The sequence below is a fragment of the Mustela nigripes genome, chromosome 11, assembly GCF_022355385.1.
Source record: "Mustela nigripes isolate SB6536 chromosome 11, MUSNIG.SB6536, whole genome shotgun sequence".
NCBI lineage: Eukaryota > Metazoa > Chordata > Mammalia > Carnivora > Mustelidae > Mustela > Mustela nigripes.
This window is the reverse complement of record NC_081567.1, coordinates 28,922,176-28,948,058: the sequence shown is the minus strand read 5'-3', so window position 1 is coordinate 28,948,058 and position 25,883 is coordinate 28,922,176. Positions and strand designations below refer to the sequence as shown.

At 46.6% G+C, this 25,883-nt stretch overlaps 1 protein-coding gene across 1 annotated transcript in view; it reads left to right on the top strand.

The window, feature by feature from the left end:
* The first annotated feature begins 286 nt into the window (after nt 1–286).
* SHISA9 (shisa family member 9) overlaps nt 287–25,883 on the top strand; it is a 272,561-nt gene continuing 246,964 nt past the window's right edge. Inside the window, exons 1-2 of the mRNA XM_059415974.1 lie at nt 287–857; nt 13,388–13,515. Of these exons, the coding sequence (XP_059271957.1) occupies nt 295–857; nt 13,388–13,515 (691 nt within the window). The 5' untranslated portion in view covers nt 287–294. The remainder of the gene's footprint in view (nt 858–13,387; nt 13,516–25,883) is intronic.

The following is a 25,883-nucleotide window of genomic DNA, read 5'->3' as shown; positions in this document are numbered from 1 at the left end:
CGTAGCCGGCCGGACCTGCACCCCGCGCTTGCCCCCGCTCATCCTCCCCCCCGCCCGGCCAGGCGCGCTCCTCCCCGGCCGGCCCCTCGGCGCGCGGCGCGCTGGAGGCGAACGCGGGCTGAGCCGAGCGCAGTGGCCGCCGACCACCGAGCGCCCCGCGCCGCTCCCTGCATGTGCGGCCCGCGGCGGCTCGCAGCCCCCGGCAGCAGCCTCGGCAGCTTCGGCCGCGCCTCGAGAGGCGGCTGCAGCGGCTCCAGCGGCGGCCGAGCGGCCGAGCCCGGGCTGGGAGACACGATGCGCCGCGTCCTCCGGCTGCTCCTCGGCTGCTTCCTCACCGAGCTGTGCGCCCGCGTGTGCCGGGCGCAGGAGCGAGCGGGGCACGGGCAGCTGGCGCAGCTGGGCGGCGTGGTAGTGCTGGCGGGGGGCAACCGCTCCGGGGGCGCCTCCGGAGAGGCCGGTGAGGGCGCGGGGGTCTCGGACGCGCCCCCCACCCGGGCGCCCACGCCGGACTTCTGCAGGGGCTACTTCGATGTCATGGGCCAGTGGGACCCGCCGTTCAACTGCAGCTCGGGCGACTTCATCTTCTGCTGCGGGACTTGTGGCTTCCGGTTCTGCTGCACGTTTAAGAAGCGGCGATTAAACCAGAGCACCTGCACCAACTACGACACTCCGCTCTGGCTCAACACCGGCAAGCCCCCCGCGCGCAAGGACGACCCCCTGCACGACCCCACCAAGGACAAGACCAACCTGATCGTTTACATCATCTGCGGGGTGGTGGCCGTCATGGTGCTCGTAGGCATCTTCACCAAGCTGGGGCTGGAGAAAGCGCACCGGCCCCAAAGGGAGCACATGTCCAGGTGGGCTGCCTCCCCCCCTCCGCCTCCCCTCCGGGCGCCGCGCACCCCGCTCTTCCCTCTCCACCTTTCCCCGGGCAATGGCGCCCCCCCCACCCCCGCCCCCAACCGCGTCTCGCCTGGGGGAGGTCGCCCGGGAAAGCCAACTTCGGCTGGGAGCGCGGAGAGGGGGCGCTGAGCTCCGCACAGGTGTGGATTTGAGCGTGTGTATGTGTGTGTGTCGGGGGTCTCTGCCCCTTCCACCCTCCCGCCGCCCCCTCCCGCCTAGGATTGGAGCGGACGGGAGACACAGCCCGGGAGCCCGCGGCCCCCAAGTTTTGGGTTTTGGGGAGGGGTCCTCGGCTCGGATTCCACATCTTAGCCTCTAGGTAAACAGGGCAGGCGAGCCCGAAAGGGAAGGGGGGCGTGTGTGAGCCCGCGCGCGCGTGTGTGAGGGAGGAAGGGAGGGAAGGAGTGTGTGCCGCCTGCAACTCGTACGGCTCGCGAAAAAGAGGCGAGGGAGGTGGAAAGAGAGGGGAGGGCGAGAACAAAAGCCTTGCCTGGAGCGGCCGCCTCGCTCTCCCGGAGCTGCCAGGTCCCTGGAATTGGGACCTCGGTTGCCTCCCCCTCCCTCCCAAAACCCTCGCCCCTTTCCCCCCCCCCCGTCACCACCTCTCCCTGCTGGGGGCCGTGGCCTCAGCTGCGCGCTGAGCCCCTTGGCAGGGTTGGCGTGAACTCCAAGGGCGGGAGCCCTGCTCACCGCCCCCCCCCGCCGCCCCCCAACACCCTGATTCGTCAACTTTCCCGGTTGCCTTATTCATTATGCAAGTCCCAGCGCGAGCAAGTCGCAGCAGATGGGAGAAGGCATTTGGGGATTAATGGAGCTATTTGCCTTTTGCTTTTTTTAAAAGTGTCTAAATTGATTCGCACAACCCAGTAACTTTGGAGGCGGAGGACACAGGCACGAGGACGCAGCCCCCAGACCCGACAGAGGCCGGGGTTGGCGTGAGGTCTGGGCGGGCGGGGTTGAAGAGCGACAGGCAGTCTTCGAGCCGCTGGGTGGTTGGGCGCGAGCCTCGTCTTCTTTCCGACTGTGGGCAACGGGGTCGCCGTGTGTCGCCCCACTACACGCAGACACACACCCTCCCCACACCTCCGGCGGGGGCCCATGTGTGCGCGTGTGGATGCACGCAATCCGTGCGCCTGCCTAAAAAATCTGAACAAAGAGACCCACCAAAAATAGGCGAAGGAACATTACCACCTCACCAGTAATTATTTTCTATTTATACGCGGAGTATCCGATGACTTTCTTTTCTCGCCCCCCCGCCCCCCCTCCCCGCCCAGTGAGGAGGGATTTGGGGGAAGAGATGAAGAAGTTGGTCGTGGTTTGGGTCAGCAGAGAGGCGTGGATGGTTGTCGGGGTCTTGAGGCACAAAGTCAGCTCTGAGGGTATTCAAGAAACACTGACCAAGTAAGAGTAACACGCTGGCCCCGCCCACCTCCTGCAACCCCGAAGATGCCCCGTCACCAGCCCCAGCGGCCGGTGCTTCGCGTCCCCGCAGTCCCCGCCAATCCCTATAGCTTCCAGGGGTCTGTGTTAAGGTGAGGGAGGAGCGCCGAGACTGGAGGACTGCGGCAGGCGGCGGGTGTCGCCTTGGTAGGGAGAGAGTCACCCAGGGATAGGTAGGCTGCCTTGCAGATTCTGGTTAACTCTTCTGCCGAAATATCCACTGAGCCCTTTCCTTGCAAACCAGCGCCTAAAGGAGCCCTCCTGGGTGTTTGGGTGGGGGTTGGGGGAGGGTAGGAAGGGCGGGAGAAGGGAAGTGAGAAGGTGGGAGCCTGGCTAAGGGTGGGCGGCTCCCTTTGGACGTCTGGGGGAGAAAGTGATGCTAGCTTCAGGCCCTCTTGGATCTGGGTATTTCTGTGGAGACCGGGCTCCAAGGCCGACCTGAGGGCCCAGCAGGGACTCGCTCCCTGTCCTGCCCCCTTGCAGCTCTGTCAGGAGAAAAAGAATCACCCAGCCTAGCTGGTTGCAGCCACTTTCTTCTGCAGGTACCCAGAAAGGGCTCCTTGGGGGCGGAATCCGGGGGCACCCAGCCCCCCTGGTACCAGCCTCCACTTGGCTTCTCCTCTGTACACATTTTGGGAATTCCAGAATGCACTGGAAGTGCATTCTCTAAGACAGAAAGAACAATTGATTCCCTCCGCCCCCACCCCCATGGTGGGGCCCATCCCCGGGCTTGAACTCTCCACCCTGAGATCAACACCTGAGCTGGGATTAAGAGTTGGAGGCTCTGCCTCCGGAGCCACCCAGGTGCCCCCAGGAATAGCTGATTTTTATTGGCAGTTTCCAGGGTATAATTTTCAACCCTGGCTTCGGATCCACCTGGAATGCTTTAAAAAAAAAATCCTGTTGCTAGGGGCCCCACCCTCGACAATTTAGATCAGAATCTTCCGGGCTGCGTGAAGCCTGTGTACTTCTGTGAAGCTCTCTAGGCTTTCCAGCGCAAGGCCGATCACTAGTAAGGAAAAGGAACTAACGTTTGCCCGGCACCGTACTAGGGTGTGTGCACGTGCACGCACATGTGTACGTGTGAATGCACGTGCGTGCGTGAGTGCGTGTGTGTAAATCTCAGTGCTCACAGCTGTGAGACAGGGTGCTGTTAATTCACATTTATAGGTGAGGATATCCAGTTTGGGTGGCTGGCCCAAGGTCACACGGGGAAACTGCAATCCCGAGCACCCTGGTTTTGGCTGTTTTCAGTTTCCCTGAGCATTCGGGGCGGGGGAGGCGGGGCGCTTCCTAAAAATGCAAAATGCATATTCTCCTGTTCTGTCCAGGAGGGATTGCAGATCCCTGTACCTCTGGGATGAGTCCTAGAGATCCGCATTGAACAGGCTCCCTGAATGGCTCGTAAAAAGTGCCCTCCGCCTTCACAAACCCTGTTCTCCGAGTTTGGAACTATCGCACACAGTTGGGGAGGGAGGAATTAATCACTCTGACTCTCTGATTTACGTTCTGTTGTGTGTTGTCTGCATGTATAGGGCTCTCTGTGTAGTTGTGGTGCAGTGGCTGCCCCCCCCCCCCACCCCAACCCCAGGACCCTCCAGATGCGTCTTACCCAGTGGATGCCTTGAATCCTTTGGAGTCCAGGCCCCAGCTGGAGCTCATTAGCTGTTGCCTATAGTGGCTGAGGGGTGAATTGGGTGGGGCGAGCACCCCTGAACTTGGCCTCAGAGAGGATCTAAGGTGGCTTCCAGGTGAACCCAATGTCTTTTCTGCAGCCCCTTAATTTATTTTGTCTTGGGCCCTGAGGGTTAGTGGGAGGAGGGGTTTTTTCTCTTTTTGCCTGACCCTTCAAAGACGTACAGCCCCTGGCTGTCCCCATGTCACCAGCTGTTCTCGTGACCCCTTGCACTTGTGTGATCCCAGAAGAGGCCCCGGTGATGTCAGTTTTCAGGCTCAGAGTCCTGGGCCTGTGACCTGCCTCCTTCTGGGCTGAAGGGCCTGAAAGCAGGAGAAAGTCAGTAATTCCAGGAGCTGTGGGGGTCTTGCTCACGCTGATATAAGAACTCCACAGACCCTCATTCACCAGCGACAGCAGCGTGACATCCAGCCACTATGTATTGGAAGCAGGGACTGCAAAAGGTGGCCAGCTATGGTTACCAAACCCCACAGACAAATTTTGTTGGATCCGCACTTTATTTCTACTATACTATTCTTATTTTTAAGTTTCTTTCTTACTTTTTTTTTTTTTTTAACTGTGAAACATTTTAAACATACAAAAACAAACAAACAAACCGAAAACCAAAAATAAACTTGAAAGAATAATAAGAAAGAACTCCAGAATAACCTGTGAGGTTTCTTACCCCCAGCACCACCAGCATTTGGGGCCGGCTCATGCTCGGTGTTGGGGGGCTGTCCTAGGCAATGAAGGCTGTTTGCCAGCCTCCTTGGGATCTACCCACTAGGTGCCAGTAGTACACACCCCACAACCCAGCTGTGACAGTAAAACACACACACACACACACACACACACACACACATATATCCTTAGCCGTAGCCACATGTCATCAAGGGGTAGAATCACTCCCCAGTCAGGAACTACTAATCTAGACGGGACAATCATTCGTATTTTGTCATATTCGCTTTATAGTACTCTCCATATTTTTATTTTCTCTCTTCTTTCCTTCCTCTTGTCCTCTCTCTCTTTTTCCTTTGTTTTTTGGGCTGCAGCTTTCGAAAATCAGTTGCAGACATGACATTTCATCCCTGAATAATTTAGCATGGATCCCCTAAGAACAGGGACATTCTCCCACGCACCAAAATTCCAGTAGCACACCCAAGAGAAAGGACGGAGTTTCCACCGTATGTATGATCAGATCGCCGATCAGATTACAATGTTCCTAGTCATGCCAAAAAATGTCTTGCAGAGCTTGGGCTTTCAAACGAGGATCCAGTCAAGGTTCACTCATCTGGCTATGAAATTTCTTTAGTCTATATTATATATTGTGTTTTAAAACCATCTCAAGGGGCTTCTGGGTGGCTCAGTGGGTTAAAGCCCCTGCTTTCAGCTCAGGTCATGATCTCAGGGTCCTGGATCGAGTCCCACAATCAGGCTCTCTGCTCAGCAGGGAGCCTGCTTCCTCCTCTCTCTGCTTGCCTGTCTGCCTACTTGTGATCTCTGTCTGTCAAATAAATAAAATCTTAAAAAAAAAATAAAACCAACTTAAAACCAATTGCCAACCTTTAAAGCTTGGCGTTATCACACCGACATCCAGATTTCTGATTTCTGATTTCTCTGGAGAAACTGGCAGGTCTGACAACACTGGACCTGAATTTTTCTGATGGAAACCATTGGTGGCCGCTGAGCGGGTACTTCCCTCTTTAGGAACCTTGCATGCAGGTTTGCCTGGGTCTCCACCCCCCCCTCCCCGCCCCAGTCCATGGAGAAGCTGTCAGGCCAGCCTTAGCAGCGGGGGCTCAAGTCAGATGGCCTGAGATTCAGTCCAGCTTGGCCACTGAGTAGCTGTGTGACCTTGGGAAAGTGACTTCACCTCTCTGAGTTTTTTTTTTTAAAGATTTTATTTATTTATTTATTTGACAGACAGAGATCACAAGTAGGCAGAGAGGCAGGCAGAGAGAGAGAGGGGGACGCAGGCTTCCCTGCTGAGCAGAGAGCCCGATGCTCTCAGCTCGATCCCAGGACCCTGGGACCATGACCCGAGCCGAAAGCAGAGGCTTTAACCCACTGAGCCACCCAGGTGCCCCTTCACCTCTCTGAGTTTTAGATTCTTGTCTGTAAGATGAGATCATGATGATCCCTATGTCATAGGCTTCTGCGAGGTTTTGCTGAGACCAGGCTTAGGAAGCTCTTAGCCCAGTACCTCCTATGGTCACTGCTCAGGGACTCTAACTCCTCCTGCTAGAATTTTCTATCCCATTTCTGCTGAAGAAGTAAATGCTATAGTCTGGAACTCAGCACCTAGCCCTTGCTCTGCTATTTCTTTTTAGCTGTGTGACATGCGTCAGGTGTCCCAAGTCCTCTAGGCTTAGCAGGAGTTCAGAATAAGAGAGAAGACCCATGGATGACCACATTAAATGCCTTGCAAAGTGTTGGCCTAGGTGATGTTGCAGAACCCTCGGTAGTGAGCTTGTGTGTCCCTTCTCATGAAATTTCCTTCCCCAGTTGAGGCACAGATGTCTGCCTTCTAAGAGGCACAGATGGCTTTCCCCGGAGGAGTGGAGGAGTCAGACTTCAAACCCAGATAGCACGAGGCCAGAGCACAGGTCCCTGACCACTAGGCTGCACTGCCTTTGAGCGGACACATGCAGGACGCCTGCCGTCTCAGATCACAAAGAAGTGCTTGAAGCTGTGCAAATAGCAACACATGCAGTGGGGCTTGTTCACGGAGCCACCATAAGATCAAGCCCTGGAATGTTCTCTGCATCTGCCCCTGGCAGGGCCAGCCCTCTTGGAGAACGCATTGATGAGAAATGACCTTGGGGCCAGGACGCATGTTTGAAGCTCTATACCCTTGAAGCTAGTAGGGAACACATGTCATTATTTTGCCCGCCTTCAAACAGAATCAGAAATCCAAGGGGCACATTACGCAGCCCAGTGTCTTGTGTGTGTTTCAAACACGCTTCAGAAGAGCTGGAGTCCCTTGCGAAGAAATGGCATCAAGTGATAAATGTTCTTCCTTCTCTTGCCTTTTCTCTCTCCCTCCAGCTTCCCCCTCTTTGCCCATCTGTGGTTTTCCTATGGCTTCGACTGGCTCCCCAGGTTAGAGAAGCCCTTGCATGGGTAACCTGTCGACCATGGAAAAGTCTCTTTCAACTCTTTTTTTCCTTACAGGGTACATTTGCTTCTCTTTGGGCACTGAGTCCTGCATTTTATTATATTTATTTATTTATTTATTTTAGAGATAGAGAGCATGCAGGGAGAGGGGCAGAGAGAGAGAGAGAGAGACTTTTAAGCAGACACCATGCCCAGCATGGAGCCTGATGTGGGGGGCTCGATCTCATGACCCTGAGATCATAGATCATATAACATCAAGAGTTGGCTACCCAGGTGCCCGAGGCCTTGCATTTTAGAATGATCTTCAGTGGGGTATACCGTAAACTGTAAAATGCACATATTTGGAGCCGAAGTGAAGTCGGAGGAACTTCATCTACACCCGTGCCACCACCCGTCAGAAAGTTACCTCCCACTCATTATCCTTGTATTCTTGATAAATAAAAGCTGCTTCTGATACGAGAGGAAATGCTGCGGAATCCTATTCAAGTGTTTAAATGTCAGACCACGGTTCAGACCTTGGGACTCCTGGAAGCTTTGAAGCAAGATGCTGGGACTCTAGGCTCTGCTTGGAAATGCTGGGGGCTTTTATTTACTCACTGTAATTGGAAAGTAAAGGGACGCAGCCTTCTCTTTTGTTCCTCAAATATACCAAGCTCAAGGCTACCTTGGAGCTGTTGTGTTGGCGTGGCGGAAATTCTCCTCTGTCAGACCTCACATGCTGGCTCTTCCTCTTCAGGTCTTAGCTCAAGTGCCACCTTCTCTGAGAAACCGTCCCTGGCTACTCAGGCTCAGTTTCCACCGCCCCTGCCCCTCCAACCCATCGCTGGGTATTACTGGCTTCATTTCACATTATAGCCTAAAATTAACTTACTCATTTACTGGTTTGCTAGTTTATTATCTGTCTCTTTGCATTACTGTCCACAGGAAGGACTGTGGGGACACCAGAGTCTCTTCTGCTGTTGTATCCTCAGCACCCAGGACGGTAGCTGACACGGACAGAGTTCTGCTTCCTGACCTCCTGGTTTCCATAAGAAAGGATCTCTTTTATTCGTTCACTCTTTCACATATTCATGTAGCAGGTATTTACTGAGTACCTGTGGCATACCCAGCCCTGTTTTGAGAGCTATGGGACAACAGGGAATCGTCTGACTTCAAAAATGGTAATGTTTCGATGTACTTGTTCTGAACTGGGTGAAGAGATATCAAGGAAGAGATACATTATGTGCACTTGGCCTTAGAAATCGGAAATCTGCAGGACTGACATCCCAGTTTGAAGGATCTCCAGCAGGAAAATCTCCTTTTACACAGGGGAGGGTCAGCCTTCTGCCTTATCCAGGCCTTCAACTGATTAGACAAGGCCCACCCACATGCTGGTGGATGATATGCTTTACCCAGTCTCTTGATGTAAATATTCATCTCATCCAAAAGCACATTCTTAGACACACCCAGAATGATTTTCAACCAAATATTTGGGCATCTTTTGGCTCCGTCAAAGTGACACTTAAAGTTGGCCGTCATAGTACTTTTAGGATCTTGCTACTCAGAGTGTGACCTGTGAAACAGCAGCATTTTCATTACCTGGGTGCTTGAGCAGAAAGATCTCAAGCCCTGTCTCAGACTTGCAAGACCGCAGACGCTTAACTGACTGAGCCACCCAGGAGCTCCCCCCAACCCCGCCCACCAGTCTACATTTTAATAAGAGCCCTAGGTAACATGAATGCACTTTGCTTGAGAAACACCCAAACTATTGCCACAAATAGATGACAGATCCTGGGGAATTTGTTTGGCTTACAGCACATAGTTGGTTCTTTCCCTTGTCTTACTTATTAATGTTTTTGGATGTGAGTTTTAACGTGTTTTTTAGTATATCCCCTAATACATGCCCATTTGTTTTACTAGTAAGTTTGTGCTCCTACCTGCCAATAGTTCTTAGGTGCATTATAAAGCATATATGAAAACAGAAATTTCAAATGGAGCTGAAGGTGTAATAAATCTGATCTCAAAATTAGTTGTAAAGTGTGATGATGTCAGGCAATCATCAGTTGGTTTCTCAAAGGTTGACCATTAATAAACAATTCATATTTTGAATCCTTCTCATGAGACTTTGGATTGTTCTGGGCTGTCTTTGCTTTGATCTGAATAGACAGTCATCATGTTTATCCTTGCAACGAGCTAGCTGTACAACTCTGTTGTATTCTTGGGTTTGCTCTGTTAATGTGATCTTCAGGCTGTGGATTTTGGGGGACATTTTTAAGCCACATGCTTGCTTGGTGATGGTTAGCCTACTTGCAAGTAGATAAGTAATTTAGCTGCATAGTCCCTTTCGCGGTGCTCAGAGCTGGATGTAGCAGATGAACCCTAATGATGGTGCCGCTGCCAGTCGCCCTCCTGGGCCTGAGGTTTCCAATTCTCACTGTCTGATGTGGGCAGTTCAAGGGAGGGCTCCAGCATCCTTACACACATGACATTGATTTCTTACTTGAACCCCTAAAGACCACACACAGAAGTTCTTGGATTTCCTTTCCTGATGCTGAATCATTTTATGTGGTCCCTGAAATGAGCGACCCAAACCTTGCAGACTGCTTTTCCAGGATATGGAGGCCTTTTAGGAACCCTCATTTCCATTGCACACTCTGCGAGGGGCTACCTTGGGAGAAAAGCAACCTTGGCTTCTGGGCTGGATTTTCGAGAATTTCCAGACTCAGGAGAAGCCCAAGGGATCTGTAGAAAGCAGTGCCGACCAAGTTTGTGGTCGATTGTCCCAATGACTGACTTTGCTAACTTCTTGAAAGACTGAATATTTTGAAATTCTTGCGTGGGGAAACTCTTTAGAGAATCTGGGAGAAAGCTATGGCTTCCTGTTCAAGAGAAATGCACAAAATTTACATTAAATTCCAGAGGGGCTCCGAGATCCCTTGAAGCTCATGATAAAGAACCTGTTTAGAAGGGAAAAAGGCAAATTAGGTTTAGAGGGTATGTACCCTTTGCCTCAGACATTCCTTTCCTGTGGCCCTGTTGAGGTTTAGATGTTGCTTACAGCACAGAGCAGGGAAGGAGGCTGAACTCCAATGTCAGGGATACTCAGGTTTATATCGTGGTCCCTGCTCTGATGAGCTGGGTTAACTTGAGCAGCTTTTTGCTCCATCGAATGGATAGGAGAAGCCTCACCTTGAATGCGCCTCCTTTTGCCCCTTCTTTATTGGCCATCTTCCAGCTTCATTGGCTTTCTTTCTGGTACCTCAAATATTCGATCTCTTTCCTGCCTCAGGGCCTTTGCACTTGCTGTTCCCGCTGCCAGGAAGGTTCTTTCCATCTTTATGGGACCAATTCCTCACCATTCAAGACTCAACTCAAATGTCTCCTCCTCAGGAAAGCTTTTCCTGACCACCTTATCTCTCCTTCTCTCTTTATTTAGAATTTTAAAAAAGTGTACAGTTCAGTGATTTTTTTTTTTTTTTTTTGGCATAGTCACAAAGTTGAACAACCAACACCACTCTGGGATCCCAGAACCTATTCATTATCAAAAGTCTGTATACATGAATGCAGCAGCCCCGCTCCTCCCTCTCTCCAGACCCTGCCCCCACCACTCATCTACTTTCTATCTCTATGGATTTGCCTATTCTGAACATTTCATATAATAGAATCATCTGCTCTGTGGCTTTCTGGGTCTGGCTTCTTTGCAGAGGATCAGGTTTCTAGGTTCCATTCACGTTGTACCAGGCGTAGTACTTCATTGCTTTTCATGGCTGAATCATGCTCTATCCCATATCTCCTGTTTTGTTTGTCCCTCCATTCATTACTTGGGTTGGTTTCCACTCTTGGCCTGTTGGGAATAATGCTGCTATGTATGGGTGTCTCTTGATTCTGTTACAGTTCTGGGTTTTTTTTGTTTTTTTTGTTTTTTTTTTTTTAAATTTTCGCAGTTCTCGTTGATTTATTTAACATTCATACTCCTATCCTGTCCCCTAGAATATAAGCTCCAGGCTGGCAGTGGTCTTCTCCACCTTGCATATTGCTGTATGCCCAGAGCCTTGAACAGTGCCTGGCACAGAGTGGGCAGGACATGTCAGTTCTGTGAAGGAATGAATGAATGCACAGTTGCTCTTCTCTTGTCTCTTAGAGGACTCAATCTTTCCCTCTAATTCATGTGGGAATCTTGCCATCATCTCGTCACCCTGTGAGCGACCACTCCGCCATGCTCAGGGCCTCTGCTACCCTAACAGAGTCTCAGACTTGAACATGCAGCAGAAAACGCAGGTGGCTGGGCCCTGCCGGCCTCTGGAGTCAGTGGGTCTGGGTGGATCTGGAAATTTGCATTTCAAAACGTGCCCAGCGAGGATGTGGATCCTGGTTGGTGGACCTATCTGAGAGTCAGGGCTCTAGGGAGGTAAATTTCAGCAGGCAGCCTGGGCCTGTCGCGTTCAGAGGTGGTTATGCGTGGGCCTCACTCAAAGAGCTCACCTTCTTCTCTGTCTCCCCTGATGTGGACTTGGAGTGTTCTGGTACATGAAGAGCATCGGGATGGGTTGGAAAACATGGCACTGTGGCTTGTGGGGGTGGACCCCCGAGAGGAGGCCTGGATGAGTACTGTGTACGGAGGCAGGGGTGATGCTGACCATCGAGGTGCCCCTAACCAGGGAAGTGGATAAGCAGGGCTGATTCTCTGCCACCCGACCCTGAAACCACAGCATGAAGGAAGTATACATTTCTCGATATGGCTAGCCCCCATGTTGTGCAAAGAGAAAGCAACATGAGGTTTATGGCAAAAACAATGCTCAAGTCATTATTCACACCTGTGCAATTTTATACCTGCAACAGTCTGTACCCTTCAAGGGTAATCACATCTAAATAAAGACACGATGGAGAGCAGGTGAAGAGAAGTCAGTGTGTTGGTGAGGTCAGACCTTAGGAGAGATGCCCGTTGACAGCTGTCTCTGTTCTGTTCCGTGTGTGAACACTGAGCGGCTTGGCTAAGTTTACATCTAATTGTGAAGGTCACTGTTCTGGTTGAATTGGGTGCCAGCCCCCTCCCTCCCCCACCAGCCCTTGAAAAAAGTCTTTTATAAGGTCCTGATCTTGTGGTCCTGGGAACGAGACATGATTTAGACACAGGATTGTTGCGGATGTCGTGATTTAAGACGAGGGTACCCGGGAGCAGGGTGGGCCGCTAGCCCAGTATGACTGGTGTCCTTGAAAGAGAACGTGGGACACACACCAGGGGAAGATGGAGAATTCTGGCAACCGGCAGAAGCCAGGAGGAATCAAAGGGAGGAGTCCCCTACAGGTTTCCCAAGGGGCGTGGCCCTGCCAACATCTTGATTTTGGATTTCTGGCCCCAGAAGCACAAGACCATAATTTCTGTGGTTCGAAGCCACCTAGTGTGTGGTATGTTGTTACAGTAGCCCTGGGAGCCCCACATGGCCCCTTAACACCTCTCACCTTGTTGTCTTACTTGTTGGGAAGTAGTAAAATATATCAGCCCTTGGATGAGCATCCAGGAGATTAAACAGGATGATAACTGGGAAGGGCCCAAGACACAGCTGGTGACTCAGGTTGTATGCTTTTCCCTCCATCCCAGCTCCTGATAGAGAGGGGCACCAACGCGGTGGGGGCGGGGGCTGGGTCACACTGAATCCTCCCTAGCTGCTGGAAACCCATTGCACGCAGTGTACAGAGCTGTGCCTTGGCTCTGGTTCAGTCCTGGACAACTGGCTGTGTGACCTTTAGCAGGTTAATTCACCTCTCTGAGCCTTTCTTTGCTCATCTGCAGAGGAGGAGTCAAAAACCTCAGAAGGTGTTCATATGATCCTTAGTTGAATTAAGGCACATAACACGATTAGGATGGGGGTCAGCTTATGGTAAGTACTCCAGGAATATTTGTTGCTAATAGTGGGCCATCATTGTACATGATGTGTGGGATCTAGCATGAGCTATGGCGGGGGGGACTATGTTTATGGGGCACAGACATATTACATAGATTCTTCATTGGATCTTCTTAACTCTTTGAGGTGGTTGATGCTGCTTTCATAAATGTTGTGAGGAGCGTGTGGACTGTTGGGCACAAAATCCTTATGTAACCTCTAATTGCAGCGATCTTTTTTCCTTCCTCACGTCTTTTCCTCCCTCCCTCCCCTAACTAGAATGGTAGCTCCGTGGAGTCGGGCCTCGTCTTCCTAAGTCCAGTGCCCCGAGCACAGCAGGTGCCAATCATTGTGTTTGGAATGAACAGATTTAAATTCTTTCTTCTTTCAGGGCCCTTGCAGATGTCATGAGGCCCCAGGGCCACTGCAACCCTGACCACATGGAGAGGGACCTCAACATTGTGGTTCATGTCCAGCATTATGAAAACATGGATACCAGAACCCCCATAAATAATCTTCGTAAGTACAGTCGTGCGGTCCGTTCCCAGCCCCGCTTGGTGACCCATGCAGGGGTCGTGTGTCTAGATTTCGTGGTCTGTGTTTGGGTTCACACAGAGCTTTGCTGTTTGCTGACTAGCTAGAAGTTTAATTTCATCTGCCCGGGATGAAGCCCTGTTTGGTATTGTCAGATTTCATTTGGTTTGTTTCTCTGTTAAAGAGCGAACCCCTTGGTTAGTTTCTTACGGTTGGTTCTCCTGTTAACGAATGGCTCTCTTGGTTGGTTCATCATGGTTGGGTACCTTGTTAACCGATGGGTGACTTGGTTGGTTCATCCGAGATAGGTAATCTGTTAGCCATTTTAGTGGTCCCTCTTGATGGGGGATATCGGTGAGAGAGGGCCCATTTGCTTATTTGTCTATTTCTTGAGGTGACCTTCGCGTTTCATACTATTTTCACTGATCTGATAGTAGTTCAGTAGAATTTGATCTCCTTTTCCTCAAAAGAGAGTTTGGCAGAAATACATCACAAACTACCCTGTGTGTGTATGCACCGTGTTTGTGTGTGGGGCGTTCAGTTGCGGTTAAGTTGTTTGGGATGGGTATGTGTGATTCAACTGTAGCAAATTCCCTTCCATTTTTCTGCTGGGGGAAAAAATGCTACATTTGCTATTATGTTTCAGTAGGAATTCTTGGGAGTCTCTGTATGCTCCCTCAATTTTTCTTTCCTTTCAAAAGTCATCGTTCCAAACGATGTTATGGAACTGATGTACTGACTAATGAGGGGGGGGGCAAGATTGTTTAGTTTTTGACAATAGTGTACTCCCGTGTTTATTCCTAGCAATTATGTTTTCAAGTAACTCCCATGTTAAAATAACCTGGAGGGCTTCGTTTAAAGTAACAAAAGCCAGACAATGTAAAACACCCATTGAGTTGTGGCTGGAGATTCTTAAACACATCATGCATGTTAGAGTCTCGGTTGCTTTGGCTGAAACTCCACTACCAGAGTTGCATTGGGGTTTTATTTGCTGAATCATCGTTTTGGACTATTTGGCTACGAATTTTTATGCTCGATGGGTAGAGGAATGAATCTCTGGTATTCGATAAAAGTGATGCGAAGTCTCTGATTCTGCCTGGTGATAATTTTTCAAAGCCTCGGGGAAATGTTGCAGTATATTTGAAAAGTCAATGTTTACACAGTTTGCCAATGGGCCACTGTGGTGTCATTGTATTAAATAATTCGACATTATGTATTTATGAACCCGGTCGTAGAATGGCAGGAGAAATAGCCACATTTTGGAGCAAAATGCATCAGCAGTTGGAAGTTTTATGACCGAATCTCACAGCCCTGAAAGTTACAGTTAATTGCACCAACTGTGACACGGCAGTTGCGGAGCCCAAGTCTGGCTTTGATGGAAATGAGGACATTCTCTAAAAGGTGTCCCTGGGAAATCAGTTGAAGCTAGATGTATGTTGGTTCCAGCCATGGCAGGTGAGCACATTCCGTCATGGAGGAGACAAAGTTGAAATGGTGTTGAGTTCCTGGCTGCTCCCGGTGACTGTGAACACATTTCTCATGTGACGTTTCGATCTTTACGATGATTTTTGAACCAGCACTCAATTGCAATAAAAGACTCATTGAAGTCACCCACGTTTCATCATGGCATCAGGCAAAAGGGCAAGGGACATTAACGAATCTTGTTTCAATAAGGGACCTTTGTCTGAAGTTGTGCTGAAAGCAAATTACTGCTCAGAGATGGGTGTCCCAGTCACTGAGTAACTCACAAGTCTCTTGTGACAGACTAACTGGATTTGTTTACGATTCTTGCTTTTACTCTGTGTCTCTCAGTCATCATTGATATTTACACTCATTAGAAGAAATGTGTCTTGTAATATTCTACTGGGTAGATCTATACCAGAGCATTCGTGGGAGACTACAGGAGAGAGTTCCAGGTGTATGCCAGCATTGCACTCTTGCATTAGCAAGATGTTAATTTCATATATTGCTGCTGGGTTGATCCAGTCCTTATTTCTTAGAATTCTTGGGCACATCTGGAAAATAAGAAGCATATAGCCCTTCCACAGATTTATATCAGTCAGTTCACTTTTTGTGAATAATTCAGTGCTTGGTAGTAATGATAGGCTTCCTTGAAATGATTTTGTCTTTTTATTGATTCACAGGAGCTATTTATATATTATAGACACAGAGAAAATTTACATGTTCAGGAGAAGGAGTGATTTGGGGAGTTCACTGAGAGGATAGGCCTCGATGACTGGTGTTTATCAGTTATCAGGGGTTCAAGAAACCATGCAGCTGCCACTGCCCATTTTGACCCACAGAGAACTAGAAGAGAATTAATTCAGTCCAACTGAGAGTTCTTGATGCCAGAATTAGAATGCATCTATTGAATATAGAAACCTTTTCCGGACATCGTGGGAACGATGAAGACTTACAATGACAAAAAATTTGTGATCTACCCAAAAGGTGCCCATCATGCCATTGTTGGGGCGTGCTTCACTAAACATTCAAGTGACCATATTTGACCGGGAATTCGACAGTCCAAACTTGAATGTCACTTTTGCCTTTATTCAGTGACCCACTTGACGGTTTTTAGAGAATCGTCTTTTCCATCGATTTCTCTTTCTTCATCCTAATGCTAATGCTAGACCCCTTTCTGGTGTTCCCATTGTGCTTTGGTCCAGTGCTAAGAGAAAGAAAAGTCAGTGGATAATTAGAAGGAAGGGAGTAGAGAAGGACTAAGGTAGAGGCACGTGGAAGAGGGCAGAAAGCTTCCATGGGGGGCAATGTTGCCAATTTTCCTTTATCAATTTCCTAGGGTTGATTTTTCCTGTGATAGGCAAGACTTGCCTTTTTATCTGAAGATGGATTTTTCTTCAGCTGATGCCGTTCATGTTCTTTCCAGGCATTCAGTGATATTGCCTAAAAATATTTAGTCTGATAATCAAAAGGGCCTCGACCTCTTTGATGAACAGGATGTAGATTCAGATGAGAGAGTGATTTTTTCGCAAACGCTCTTCAGCTTCTGTATAATTATAGTTTGCTTTTGAAGGCACATTTTGTCCTCAAGAGCTATGAACGTGCTGCTATCTCCCCCACCCCAGCCTCGAAGACTGCCAGTGACATTCCCCATCCTTTCGGGGCGTGTGGGGTAAATATAGGCTCCCTTTCGTCTTAAGAATGGGCGTTGGGAGTGAGGGCCGTGGCTACAAGGAGAGAGTCCGGATCAATGTCTCTCAACTTATTTGTGTCAACAGAACACTTTTTTTTTTTTTTTTTAAAGGCAGTTTCAGTTTTGGAATAATTTCATATTTACAGAGAGGTTGCAAAGATAACACCCAGAGTTCTGTATATTCCTCACCCAATGCGAACATCTTACATTGCTGTGTACACCTGTCAAAACAAAGAAATCAACATTAGTATGTTATCTTTAGCTGTGCTGTGTGGATAATGTTTGAATTTCGCGGTGTTTCTTCACGTACGTCCCTTTTCGGTTCCAGGAGCCACTCCAGGATACTGCATTGTCTTTAGTCCAGCTGACTCGGTAGTAGAATTTTGGTTGGCAGTATTGTTTAACGGTGTGGTGAAGACTGAAAACAACCCTAAAAATAAGTCAGCAGCAATTACAAAGCCTTTATTGCCATAGTATAAAAAGTGTCTCCCAGTGTCTATAAAAACAGCCACATAAAACTATTCACCTGGTCACTGTTGGAACTGAACCCGTTTGATGTACTGACTGTGCTCTCACATAGACTTGTGGGACAGAGGACCCTCCCATTCCACGCAAACATGCAGCCCTTCTTTGGAATTGGATGGATGCCCCCTCTCCCTCATTTATTTAACAGCATAACGAGCAGGAGAGCTCTCACCCTGAACTGGGGAGAAATGCTAACTTGATATTTCAGGATATAGAATCCACCAGAAAGACCGGGCTCCCCTTCTGGCCTCACCCCATGCCCTCCTGCCCCAGGACCATTCCCAAGTGGGTTTACAAAGAACTAGGTGCAAAGAACTAGGTGCAAGGCAGATTCGCCGTTTAGTTTCTAAAGATGCCGCACAGCTCCTATCTAGGGCCAAATGAATTTCCATTCATTTGTCTGTATTTACCAAGATACCCGGATGTCACATACTTGACTTTTGGAGGCGCTGGCCCGGATATTCCCAACCATCTTTTCAAAATCAGGGGACTTTCCTATTCAGGGCAGGTGTGTAAGAGTCAAACATATGTAAGATAGCAAAATATTAACAGGAACTTACATAGCATTCTAAACCCCAAATGCATGGAATCTTGAAAACCTTATTAGGTTGGTACTGTTGTTTTGACCTCATAACGGTGAGGAAACTGAGAATCAGAGAGGTTAAATGGCTTATGCATAGTGTGTCCAGCTACTCAGGGATGGAGCTGGAATTTAAACAGGGCCAGGCAGACCCTGAGTGTCCCGGCTCCCAGGGCCTCCACGCTTTTATGTCTTACCCCCTAAGCCTCATTGGAGAGGCCCCCAAGTCACCTACTGTTCCCCATCTCCCCATTATTTTCTTCATAACTTTTGTTCCCTCTGGAATTTTCTTCCTCATTATTTATGCCTATAGCATAAACTCCATGAGAACAAACACTTTGTACTATCATAGCGGCCCCACATGCTGTGGGAACCGGGCTGGCTCACAGCAGCAGCCCCATATGTTTTTGTCCAAAGAATGACAAAGCCCACGGAAGGGGTATTGCAATTCCTGTTTTATGACAGAGAAAACAGGGTTTTATGGAAAGGGAAGAACTCACCTCGCATGATAGCTGAGATTTACTTTAAAAATCACCAGGAAAATATAACATTGTGGGGGATGACAGATGAAACAGGAGAGGGAAAATATTATTGTAGTTGGGTGACCTGATACAGAGGGGTTCATTCTGTCCTTGTGTGTATTTGAAAATATCTACAATAAAATTTAAAATGAAAGAACTTGTCCGCAGTGCCCTAGTTAAAAGACGGGGGAAGTAGGATTTATACGCAGGTCCCTCTGACTACATAGCCTGAAATTTGTTGGATATCCATGGGGATATCTTCTGGTGAATATCCAGGCTCAGGAAGGGTAGGAATCAGAGCCACCTTTGGGATTTCAATCGGTGGAATGAGTAATAAAGCATCACGGTCTTTTGTCTTTAATGCACATCATCACTGTGTCTTTAATTCATATTATTTAGAGAGAGAAAATGAATAGTTTCTCACCAGCCAGTGACTTGGCTTCCCCTGGATCAAATGTCTGACTCTGGTTCTGTCACTGGGATGCAATGGAGATTATCTTGGTCCCTGTCGTGACTATGGTGGGGTGGGTTCTCCAAGAAGGCCAGGCCTGAGAAACGGGGTGGAAATTGCTGTTTGAAGCTTTGTTGGGGGGGAGCATGTCTGTTTCATTTACCCCTGTATCTCCAGTGAGATGATACCGGGCTCAGTAGATGTTTGTTAAAAGAACAAATACATGCATGGAAAGATGAACCCCAAGCCTAATCCCCTTAAGAAGCCCAGTGGAATCTGTTAGCAGGACCCTTGGGATTTTGAATTTTGAAGGAACCCAGGGCATTCCAACTCCTGCGAGGCTTTAACGCTTTTCAACCCAGCCTTGGCTACCAACACTCTTGTTTCTGAAACGGGACCCTTCTTTTCCACAGTCAGGCAGGCTCAGAGAGCGCCGTCTGAAGATCTGTGACGATTATGGCTTCAGCACATGGGTCAGAAAATAGAGTTAATAAGAGTTAGGAGTTGGCTCTGTAAGTGGATTAGCTAAACACATTTGTAGCCAAAAACAAGTGTAATGGCTTGAGTCCATTTTGTGTGGCTTTAGACCAAGAGTTCTGGGTTTTTCTTGATATATTCTGTGTCGCACATGAGTCTCTGACATGGGGATGGTGCCTGCTAAGTCCAGTGTGACTTTGTGATAGTGCAATGAGGGAGTGGGGCATATGGGCATGGTCGGTCTCAGGGGTAACTGAACAGGCTATCTGCTCTGTCACCTATTAGCTATGTAATCTTAGAAAAATTAAATTAATTCTTTGAACCTCTGTGTCCCAGACTATAAAAGGAGCAAAATACAAGATCGTTAGGAAGATGAAATGCATTAACACATATAATGAACTTAGCGTAATGGCTGGTAACATGTAAATGTTGGCCGCTACCATTACTATTTGTGGAATGAGTGAACATTAGTGCTAATATGGTCTATGAAGAAGGGACAGCGATACACACCAGCACGAATTCCTTGTGAAGTTGATATTTCAAAGTGAAAATGTTTTCACTCTGTGTGTCAGTTGATAACACAATCTGCATGTGTGTGTGTGTGTGGATGTGTGTGTTTGTTATTACTAATGGTTTTGATGCAAATGAGAACTGAGGAATCTGTCAATTTCTTCCCAAGGAAATGGCTCCGTCGGAGCAGCTGTCCCATTCTTAGACATTTGTTCCTGTCTTATGTTTCTCTGCTATTCCTGTTGAACCACACGAGCTTTTGTTCTGTTGGGAGTATTGATTTTAATATTTTATTTACAGTGGCAGACCGGACCTGTAGGAATTTGTATGGTCTCAAACATGTCTTGTGTTTCCACCCAGAAAATGAGATTGTGTATGCATGAGGGGGTATGTGTGTGTGTGTGAGGGTAAGTGTATGTGTGTGTGCAGGCAACAGAGAAACACAACTCTTAAAAGAAAAAACAACAACAACAAAAAACCAAACCTACCACTTTCTGTAAGCTGCCTCCTGGACTATTTTCAAAAATTGCTACTAATGCTGACCACAGGGCATTGCCTAATTAGATTCGCATTGTTTTTCTAGAGTGCTTCAAAGCAGCTGTAGGACTATTTGTAAAGAAAGCCTAGGTACCCATCACAGTATCCTGTTTAACTTAAAAGATGCCAAGTTCTCTTCCTTCCATACCAAGGAATAGGCTTCTACTATTCAGTTTCTTTGGGGCAGCATTTCTATTTATACATTAGGATTAAATGATGCAACATGCCTACTATGCTTTTGACACTTAGTGTGGATATAAAAGGAGTAAAAAAATAAAACAGAAACAGGTATTGCACCCACATGTTATAGATGAGAAGATTGTGGCTCAGAGAGTTTAAGAAACCTGCCTAAGGCCACAGACATATTCAGTAAGGAGTTCAGATCCTATACATGGGTGCAAACATGAACCCACCACCTCTCTGTGGCTTTAGGCTTTGTACTGTATTCCTGACCTTTCCTGTGCCCTCCCCAAAGACCTACACGGGTGATGGCTCCAGTTAAATCTCTCTTGTTCTCCTTTATTGATTTCTGCTAAGAATCACTGGATTAGACTATACTAATCTTTGAAAATGGACCAGTTGAGATAAAGTCACTATTTCCGTTTTGGAGGACTCCGATTTTAGCCAATTTGTCTGATTCGTCATCATTAAAATTTCCATCAAGTCCGTCAACATTTAACTGATATTTACTAAAATCCTGCCATGAACCAGGCAGTGTACTAGGAATTGGAGTTACAAGGATGGGAACTATCCTTCTGGGGTTCGTGGTACAGTGGAATAAATAGGTAATTGCAAAGAAGCATGATGGGAGTAAGGTCAGGATGTTATGGGAGCATGCAGGAGACCTCCTCGAAACACCCGGGGCCAAAGGAGAGGGAAGAGATTAGGACATTTCTTTTGAGAAATTGATATTTCATTCTGAACGAGAAATACACCCTAACAGCTTTCCAAGAATCATCGTGAAAGCAGAAAAATTCCATGTGCTGATTTTCCTCACCTTTGGTTGAGGGGAGATCTATCAGGATTAGAATATAGGTCTTTCTGGGTGCCTGCGCAGCTCAGTCAGTTGAATTGCTGACTCTCGCTTTTGGTTGAGGTCGTGATCTCAGGGTCCTGGGATCGAGCCCCAAGACAGGCTCCATGCTCAGTGTGGGGAGTCTGCCTGAAGATTCTCCCTCTCTCCCTCACCGTCTTCCCCTGCTCTTTCTCTCTCTCTCCAACATAAATAAATAAATCTTTTTTAAAAAATAGAATATAGGTCTTTCTTGCAGGTCTGGTTAGTTTTATACAAACTATATAAAGGAAGGAAGGGATTTTGTTCGGCTAGGGTCACACTGCTTTTCGCAGGAAAATAAAAAAATGTCCTATCTGACATGGGAAGACCAAAACTTCAGGATTACCTGGAAGTAGTTGAGTCTAGATTCTTTTCAGGGTCTTCTTTTCAGTTCAGTCAGCTTGCTGTTCTTCAGGATTAGTGCTAAATTTTTCTCTTCTTTAAAAAAAAAATAAAAATAACAGGGGCGCCTGGGTGGCTCAGTGGGTTAAGCCTCTGCCAAAGGCTTGGGTCATGATCTCAGGGTCTTGGGATTGAGTCCTGCATCAGGCTCTCTTCTTGTCAGGGAGCCTGCTTTCCCCTCTCTCTCTCTGCCTGCCTCTCTGCCTACTTGTGATCTCTCTGTCAAATAGATAAATAAAATCTTAAAAAAAAAAAAAACAACAGCAGCTGATATGAAATGAAGCAAAATAGTTTAATACCATAATACATATATTAAAGTAATTTATAATAGGGTTTTAGGAAGCTGCTTGAAAAACCCCAATAAGAATTCTCAATAAAGTTAATTACAAGTTGAAAAGGAAACCCCATCACATTATTCTGAGAATGCAGTTAATGAAACTAAGTGTAATCATAATCTGAATATTTCATTAAATGGAGACTTAAACTCATTAATTTAGGTATTAGACTTGGAGTTGTGTGCTCACAAGAAGACTGCCTGCATTGCATTCTACTCATTTAAATCCAGCCTTTTGTTCCCCAAGAGGGGCTCCCCTTTGGAGATCTGTCCATGGTGCTGAATGACTCCCCATTTGAGCTTATGTGGTTCAAACCACATGGCAAGAAAAGTTTATCTCCTACAATTTTGGAGCTTGAGGACACTTCAGGAATTATCTTGCCTTTGGTTCACCCCACTTTTGGTTTCAAAGATGATTAAAAATTGTAAAGAAATTGAAGAATGGGGGGATCAACATAGGGTACTAACTTCCAATTTTGCCAAGGAAGGAAATTATGGTGAAAATAACTACAAAATACTATCACCATCATTTCATAAGTGGTATGGGCATTTTAACACCAGACATGTAGGGAAGAAATACTCAAAATACAGTTCCTAAATCAAATGAAGTGTTAGTTTTATGAAAAACTCATCTCCCCGTCCTTAATTTTCTCTCTTTTTCCCTCCAATCAGATGAAAGTGCAAACAAGGGTTTACAGTTTGGGGAATCATTGATAATTCCTTAAATGGTTCGCTCATTGACTGAGTATTTATTGAATAAATGTGGGGATTGGTGCTAGGGACATGGAGATTGGTTTTGTGTGTGTGTTTATGTGTTTGTGTGTTTGTGTGTGTGTGTGTAGGTATGTAGGTTTAAACATATGTGACTTCACAGAGATTATACGAGTGACTTCACCGAGATTCTACAAGGTCCAATCTTTGGATTTTACAAGTAATAAGACTGAGAACCAGGAAAATGTGTGAGCTTTTTTTTCTAAGTTATACAACAGTGAAACTTACCAGATAAACATTGTTTTAAAAATTTTATTGAATATTTAGGATACAACAACTGATCACAAATACATGTTTACCTGGTAGGTCTCTGAAATGGACTTAAAGTTATGAAGGGAAGAAATAGACCTTTTAGCTATTGGTACAGCACTTGGCTAATTTGATGCCTTAGCTGTAATCCAAATGAAACCTTTTAAAATATTCAGATACTCTTGACATTAAAAAAAAAAAAAAGAGATTTTATTTATTTATTTAGCACAAGTGGATGTGGGGAGGGACAGAGGGAGAGAGAGTAGCCCAAGAAGGCTCCATGCTGAGTACATAACCTGACATGGGGCTTGATTGCATGACCTTGAGATCCTGACTTTTGAGACAAAATCAAGAGTTGGATGCCCAACTGACTGAGCCACACAGGCACCCTAGATTTTAAAGAAAATACTGATTTGCTTAGAGCCCATGAATTGGAACTTGTGCAAGGGCAGCATGTGGTATCTGAGTAGTGATAAGGAATGGGGAAGTGCCTCATTCTTCAGAAGTATTACTTGAGGGCGCCTGGGTGGCTCAGTGGGTTAAGCCGCTGCCTTCGGCTCAGGTCATGATCTCAGGGTCCTGGGATCGAGGCCCGCATCAGGCTCTCTGCTCAGTAGGGAGCCTGCTTCCTCCTCTCTCTCTGCCTGACTCTCTGCCTGCTTGTGATCTCTCTCTGTCAAATAAATAAATAAAATCTTTAAAAAAAAAAAAGAAGCATTACTTGAAAATGTTAGTGCATATATTAAAAGTCAAAGGTCATCAATGAAACAATTCCTTGATGACACCCAACAAAAACATTGCATAAACTTGCTTTTGAAAACTATTCCTTGTGAACATTTTTGTTCCCTAATTAGCCTAGAGGTTCTGACTCTGGCATGTTTCTTAAAACATGTATTTATTGTTATTTTACATACAGGAACATGACATACATATAGTCATAAAAATGTTCATATAATACAGTACTGAGAATCTTGTTTCTACCTTTAATAACTCCTTTATAGATTCAAACATGATATTAAGTCATATAATATTTGTTCTATGTAAACTAGAATATTTCATTTTAGTTCAACATGTATGTACCATGTATGATTTACATACTTAAATTTCAGCTACCTTGTTCATTGTTCTATCTTCAGTGCCTGTGGTAGTATCTACTGTATATATACTATGCACTCAGTGTGCTAAATGAGTGAATGAGTTTATAGAATTTTGGCACTAGAAAGAAATTCAGAGATTAGTTAGCTGGTCACCTCAATTTAACTGCAGAACTGAAACATCATCTACAAATTTTACTTGGCTAAAATTGCCTCAATTTTGGGCAACGACACCTTGATATTTCTTTTGGGGAACCGTTTCTCATCTAGGTGTTGGTGCAGCCAACTCCTCTTCCAAGTGTGAGTTTTTGACTCAGTCATAAGCCAACAAATGTGTTCTATTTCCACAGTGTAGTCTAAATTTTGGAATAATATATAGTGTTTAATCCAATTTTGTTTTTTTTCTTCACAGTTGTTTTGACTACAGTGATGGGTTCGAGACCAGGCAGTTGACCCAGTAAAAACTAGGTCCACAATTTTGTTGCTATGCTTGGGGGAAAATAACTTACTGATAGGGTTGTAAGGAACAGAGGATGTACTCCTGGAGTTTCTGGAAGCCATCTTGTCACCACATGGTGGAAAACTTCCCATTCAATAAAGCTATTATGCAGAAAGAGTGGAGAGAGTGAGTTTAGTTCTGATGGTACTGGTTGAGTTCCTGGATCTAGCCATATTTGACGTGAGATTTTTAGTGACATAAGAGAATCCATTTCTTTCAAACTTAATCAGCTGGAGTTGGATTTCTGTCACTTGTAATGGAAAGAGCGCTGATTTCTGTAAGCAAAAGCTGCCTTTCCTAAATTAGTTTTCTTTTCTTTTCTTTCTTTTTTTTTTTAAGATTTTATTTATTTATTTGACAGAGAGAGAGATCACAAGTAGGCAGAGAGGCAGGCAGAGAGCGAGGGGGAAGCAGGCTCCCTGCTGGGCAGAGAGCCGGATGTGGGGCTTGATCCCAGGACTCTGAGATCATGACCTGAGCTGAAGGCAGAAGCTTAACCCACTGAGCCACCCAGGCGCCCCTCCTAAATTAGCTTTCAATGCATATATCTCATTTAGATCTTAAAAAAATCATCCTGGGGTGGGGCACCTGGGTGGCTCATTAGGTTAAAGCTTCTGCCTTTGGCTCAGTTCATGATTTCAGGGTCCTGGGATTAAGCCCCGCCTCTGGCTCTCTGCTCAGCAGGGAGCCTGCTTTCCCCTCCTCTCTTTGTCTGTCTACTTGTGATAGCTCTCTGTCTGTCAAATAAATAAATAAGTAAGCAAATAAATAAATAAATAAAATCTTAAAAAAAATCACCTGGGACTATAGCCAATTAGCCAAGAGTACCCAAATATATGCATAAATGAGCTAATTCTGTCTTGATTTCATCTTACTAGACTGTGAACTCTTTGAGGTCTGGGATTAAGTCCCAGCATTGATACCTAAACATACAGTGGGCAATTGGTAAATGTTTGGCAGGTAAACTAATGAAGCCCTGCCACATAACTAGTTATGACTGATCTAAGCTAAGTGACTAGAACCCCAATCTCCAAACTCCCAAGTCTAGTACTTTTGCTTCCCCACCTTGCATTTGAGCATTGGGCAGTTTGGGGGTAGAGTGCAAACCAGGTCTTCACCTTAACTTCTTTACATCATGAATCCCATTACCTGCTTGCTGCTACCCGATTGGGCTTTCCGTTGCTCATTTCCACCT